Source organism: Oryza glaberrima, chromosome 11 (assembly GCF_000147395.1).
Source record: "Oryza glaberrima chromosome 11, OglaRS2, whole genome shotgun sequence".
In the NCBI taxonomy this organism is placed as follows: domain Eukaryota; kingdom Viridiplantae; phylum Streptophyta; class Magnoliopsida; order Poales; family Poaceae; genus Oryza; species Oryza glaberrima.
Genome location: NC_068336.1, coordinates 8,337,023 through 8,343,190, shown reverse-complemented (window position 1 = coordinate 8,343,190; position 6,168 = coordinate 8,337,023). Strand labels below are relative to the sequence as shown.

The 6,168-nt window shown below is 41.7% G+C and overlaps 1 protein-coding gene across 1 annotated transcript; it reads left to right on the top strand.

Annotated features, from left to right (window-relative positions):
* The first annotated feature begins 3,242 nt into the window (after positions 1-3,242).
* LOC127755472 (putative laccase-18) lies at positions 3,243-5,577 on the top strand. The gene is made up of 3 exons (XM_052281150.1): positions 3,243-3,747; positions 3,870-4,997; positions 5,204-5,577. The coding sequence occupies exons 1-3, from the start codon at positions 3,243-3,245 to the stop codon at positions 5,356-5,358; spliced, it is 1,788 nt and encodes a 595-aa protein (XP_052137110.1). The 3' UTR covers positions 5,359-5,577.
* The last annotated feature ends 591 nt before the right edge of the window (positions 5,578-6,168 follow it).

Below are 6,168 nucleotides of genomic sequence, written 5' to 3'. Positions count from 1 at the left end.
ATTTTAGATAAACTTTGGAAGCCGTTAAAATGGGTGATTTCAAGGAGGGTCATTTAATTCAAATTTGAAATTTGAATTATCCAGAATATGGGGATACAGTGAAGTAATGTTCGATTTTCCTTAGGTGAAATAGGAAAACTTCGATCCATCTCCTAGGAGGAGTGATTTAGGGTGGAGAGATTGGAATTGTTTTTTCCAGGGCCACAAAAGATTTGTTAATTGAGATATCTTGGCAGTAGACCTTATATACATACAATGAACCAAACTTTATATCTTAATTTGCTTTATCAAAATAGTTTTTAACGTTTAAGCAAAATTTGGGGCGTTGAATTTGAAGACAGTCCCAATAGTAAAGATATATGATAATGATATATTTGTACAGTTAGCTACCATTATTCTACCAAGAACAAGTTCATTGTCAGTTACCTCAAGGTAGACGCCGTGAGTAGCCCGGGCTTTGTTAGCTGATTGAACTTCCCAGTTACAGACTTATTCGCAGAGACAACAATGGTAACACAAAATTTGGTCGATCTCGGAGAGTTTTTGTTTGAAAAAACAATTGCATTAATTTCACCACGCATGACACATGCATCTTCCGAGCGAGAGAGGAAGCTGTCAATGATATTTGCTTGACCAATCAGCACAGTAGAAGATTATTACTGCGTGTTACATAGATAGGAGGAAGTTTACTCCTTAATTTAGCCATAAATTAATCAGATTCTTGCAGCGTTTCTAGCTAACTAGTCTCACTTTGCCAGCTCTCACTACGTACATTAATTACAAAGTCAATTCGGGACAAGAAGATGGATACTGCCATACGTGCGTACTCTGTCTCTGTTCACTGAATGGGACGAAAATGGTTGGGAACGGTCGAAATCGGTAGCATCTATTCAAAAACTATTGTTGATCGGTTTAGAATAAACCATGCATATTTGTCAAGTTAGCTATTCAACGTCCGACAACGGCAACAATACGATACTGAAAAAAAAAAGAAAAAAACAGATTTTATGGCTAATCGGAAACGGTCGGGAATTCCGATGATCATTTTCATCTTAATCTGATCATATTGTAGGAAGTATATGTAACTGAAGACTGATTGGTTTAACGTCCTCATAAGTTCAGACAATTTTGTCATGTGCAACAAATTAATTTGACCGTCATTTGCATGGTTTGAGGCCAAAATTTCGTCTTAATAGCTTCTGGTCGTTACCAATTCCATCCATGCATGTGCACATGCTACCGCAGTAAGAACTAAGGTCAATTTTTTTTCGCCTGGCCAAGGTAAAGGTTAATTAGTTTGACCAAAGTAAGTGATTGCGTCATTTTGAGTTACGTTTGCTTAATAAATTAGTATGCTTAATAAATTAGATGAAAGCCCCGCGCGTTGCTGCGGGAGTTTACTATGATAATAATATATAAAAATAATGTGTAAGATAGCTTAAACAACATAGGGTTACATAAATATAAGTTTACATCAGTTGATGTGATTTAAATTTAAATAGTATGTACAATGTTAATTCAAATGTAAAAACTAAGATGATGTGGCTTTATTAAAGAACAAAAGAAAGAATATAATTTAGACCATATTTCTAACGGCTAAAAAAATTGAGGCGATATGGCTTAATGAGAGAAGAAATAAAAAGAAATAATTTGAACCATAAATTAATCATCTAAGGACTAAAAGCAGTTGATGTGATATGACTTAATGAGAGAAAAGAAAAATAACATGAACTAAGCGAGGATGAATTATATATGTATATATGATATTATAAAAAAATGATGGAGAGATATATTGAAATATTATATGAATTTTGTGGGATGATTTAACATGCTTATATTTTAAATCTCTAAAATTTAATAAATTATTAAATTATAAATAATATAGCAATGCTTGCATGATGTTTAAATATAATAATTGTTAGTGGATGATGATGTGGCATCTTTACATGTTAAGCTTTAGAAATTAGTGGCCTGTAACTCTATAGTAAGAGAGGATTGTATAAATAACGTAGTCGCTTATCCGCACACAGTTTGGAATATACCCACCCATTTTTCAATGTATGACGTAGTTGACTTTTAGACATATGTTTGCCCGCTTATCCGATTCAAAATCTTTTGCAAACATAAGAAACATAAATAAGTTATGGTTAAAGAACATTTAATTACAAATCAAGTAAAACAAAATAAATAATAATTGCACAATATTTTTCCAATAACACGAATGATCAAATGTACATAAAATAATCAACGGTATCATATACTTTAAAAGAGAGGCAGTATATGATAAGAGTATTTTCTATTCCGAATGCATGATATATATTCAGCAATATGACCTATTGATCAAATCCGTGTACCTAAACTATAGAATGAATTTAATTTAATTTACGAGTCTCGTAATTCTTGATTTTGCGGTAAGTAGTTAAGGCTGTGAAATGTCATGCATAGAGAATAACTACTTGATATGTTACCACATGATTTACACAAACCACAATGTATTTGGTCATGTAATTATTTTTGTAGAGTAGTAATTCAGAAATGAAAGATCATGATTGGTACATTTTATTTTAGCTACTATCAACAGCTAATTAAGCAATAATTTTCTGCACGGTTTTTACAGTGAGCTACCATAGGAGGATAGGACGAAAAAGTATATATGCTTGTTACTGAGTCAAAGATATGCCATGTCATTGGGTTGAAACTGTATCCGAGAAGAAGCCATTCTCATGGTTAACTGCACAATAGCAGAAAATAATTAAGACAATATATATTACACCGATTTGTGAAAATACTTCCATAATTACAAAATCAGACATTTTACACTCTATACTACAAAAATCAGTGAAAATACCCCTAAAAGACAATACAACCTTTCAATGGTGGTTTTCTTATTTTGAAACTAATTAAAATGTTATATTTTTTTTACTTTTATGTTGCCTAGTTAGAAAGAGATGTAAAAAGTAGTTTTTTTTTCCTTTTAAATTAAGGTATAAGGTATAGCCAGATGCAAAGGCAGCCCATAGCTTTCATCTGCGGACAAACGGCCATCCTATTCGATCAGCAGATGTACTACCTGTGCCTGGGCCCTGGGTGTTCATCAGCAGTTCAGCACAGACCACCTGATCCTCGTGCCTATAAATACGGCCCCAAACCTGTCCTGGGATCGAGAGAAGCAGCACTTTCACAAGTTCAGACGAATTTAACTGAGTTTGGTTTTGGCCGTAGCTGAAAAAGATAAGGTCACCATGGAGAAGCTCTCCATGGCGGCATCTCTCTTCGGCGTGGTCGTCGCCGCCACGGCTCTGGCCATGGAGGTGGTCGGCGGCGAGGCGGCTGTGGTGGAGCAGACCTTCATGGTGCATGAGATGAACGTGACGCACCTGTGCAACACGACCAGGATCTACGTGGTGAACGGGCAGTTTCCGGGGCCAATGGTTGATGTGACGGAGGGCGACACGGTGGTCGTCCACGTCATCAACAACCTGCCACATGGGCTTACCATCCACTGGCACGGTGTCCGTCAGATGCGGAGCTGCTGGGCTGATGGGGCTGGCTATGTCACCGAGTGTCCTATCCGTCCTGGCGGTGAGAAAACCTACCGCTTCAACGTTACTGGCCAGGTCGGCACGCTGTGGTGGCATGCCCACGTCACCTGCCTCCGTGCTACCATCAATGGTGCCTTCATCATCCGTCCCCGCAACGGAAAGTACCCTTTTCCGACACCTGCCAAGGACGTGCCGATCATCATAGGTAATCGACGGTCCAGATCAATCGATGAACTATGGATCGGTCTTGACCTTAGACAAATTAAGCACTTGTTTGGTTGGATGTAAGCCACTTATTGACTATGTATACCATATCATTAATTGCAGGTGAATGGTGGGAGCTTGATCTCATAGAGCTGGACAGGAGGATGCTAGATGGCAACTTCGACGACAACCCGTTGTCGGCGACCATCAATGGTAAGCTCGGCGACCTTAGCAATTGCTCGGGCACGGTAGAGGAGAGCTTTGTGCTCGATGTGAAGCGCGGGGAGAGCTACCTCCTCCGGGTCATCAACACCGCGCTCTTCTCCGAATACTACTTCAAGGTCGCCGGGCACACGTTCACCGTGGTTGGCGCCGATGGCAACTACCTGACCCCGTACAAGACGGACATGGTCACCGTCGCACCGGGCGAGGCCATCGATGTGCTCATGTTCGCTGACGCCCCGCCGGCGTACTACCACATGGTCGCGCTGGCCAACCAGCCGCCGCCGCCGGACCTCCAGATCCCGCAGCTCACCTCCCGTGGCCTCGTCCGCTACGCTGGTGCCACCATGGACAGCAACAACCTCCCCATTCCAATGCCAGTCATGCCTGACCAACACAACACCATGCCGTCCTACTACTTCCGCCGCAACCTCACTGGTCTCGCTCTACCGGAGCAGCAGCAGCGCCACCGTGTGCCCGCCCATGTCGACAAGCGTCTCCTCATCACGCTCGGCCTTGGCTCCATTTGCCGTGGCGGCAACACGACAACGTGCAAGCGCGGGCGCAGCCCGGAGACGGTGGTGGTGGCCACCATGAACAACGTCTCGTTCCACCACACCAACGCCACCGCCCTGCTCGAGCACTACTACGATGGCACGCCAGAGGGCGTGTACACGGAGGACTTCCCTGTAAGGCCGCCGCGGCCATTCAACTACACCGACCGGGAACTTATCCCGGCAGGCCCACTCGAGGCGGCACTGGAGCCGACAACGAAGGCAATGAGGCTCCGGCGGTTCAGGTACAACGCGTCGGTGGAGATCGTGTTCCAGAGCACCACGCTACTGCAGAGCGACTCCAACCCGATGCACCTCCATGGCTATGACGTGTTCGTGCTCGCGCAAGGGCTCGGCAACTTCGATCCCAAGAGGGATGTCGAGAAGTTCAACTACCACAATCCCCAATTGAGGAACACCGTGCAGGTTCCACGTGGTGGGTGGGCCGCCGTCCGCTTCCTCGCAGACAATCCAGGTAAACTTTCAGTGGCATATAAAGAAGTTTTACTTTTTGAAAAAGCATATAAACATAGTGACTATGTAATAATTTCATACTATTTGAGGCCTACTACTCTGTCAAAAAAAAAATGAATTCCTAGCTATGAATCTTCGTAGGTAGGATTGGTATTTTTTTGGATGGTCGGGCAGATGTCTCATTGGTGGTTTTGTTCTGGTGGGCAGGGATGTGGTACCTGCACTGTCACTTCGAGTTCCACATAATTATGGGCATGGCGACGGCATTCATCGTGGAGGACGGACCGACGCATGAGACCAGCCTGCCTCCGCCACCACCAGAATTCAAGAGATGTGGCACCAATGGCCTTAGTCAACCTTGAGAGTTTTGAATGGTTGCGAGACAGCAAAGTCCAAAATTTTTTACTACTATGGACAAGTAAAAAAATAAATAAAAGATGTGTGGATATATGTATGCTACACTGGATTATGGTCATGATTCTTAACTGTACGTAGAAGAGATTTACTATTCATTATTGTAACATGCCAAATTGTAACTAAATCCATTTGGATTTAATTTATGAAGAAGTGAAATTATTTACAAGGACTAATAATTGATTATTCTTTTTTATTTGAGATTTGCTCCGGTCCAACCAAAAGTACCTGAAGGTATCGGTACCTCGCGGTACCAAATCGTTTCCGATTATTGAATCTAGCTAGGCAGGATGAGCATTGTTAGATCCAATGATCGGAAACGATTTGGTACCTTAATGTACTAGTATCTTGAGTTACTTTTTATTGGACCGGAGTAAATATCTTTTTATTTGCAAAATAATTAAAAGTACCGTCGAACCTTATTTCTTATTAACTGCATAACTACTGCATAAATATTGAACTTTGGATAGTAGTATATGATGCATTTAATCTTGTAGCTGGTTCAATTTAGTTTCAGGTTTTTGAAACAAGCAAACTTGACTTGTGTTGCGTTCACGAGGAGTTCGGATCGTAGAAGTAGTCTCTAACAGTTTCAATTTTTATCAGTCAGTCAAGTCTTAGTGGCAAACCCGTGCGATATCAATCATGGGATGGCGCGATTCAGTAGGATCTAGGCGAGTTTTGTGGATCTATTTCTGTTGAAACAAACTAATGGAGTTTGGAGTGTAAACAATCAGAGCCGTGCCGTTAAATTTGTA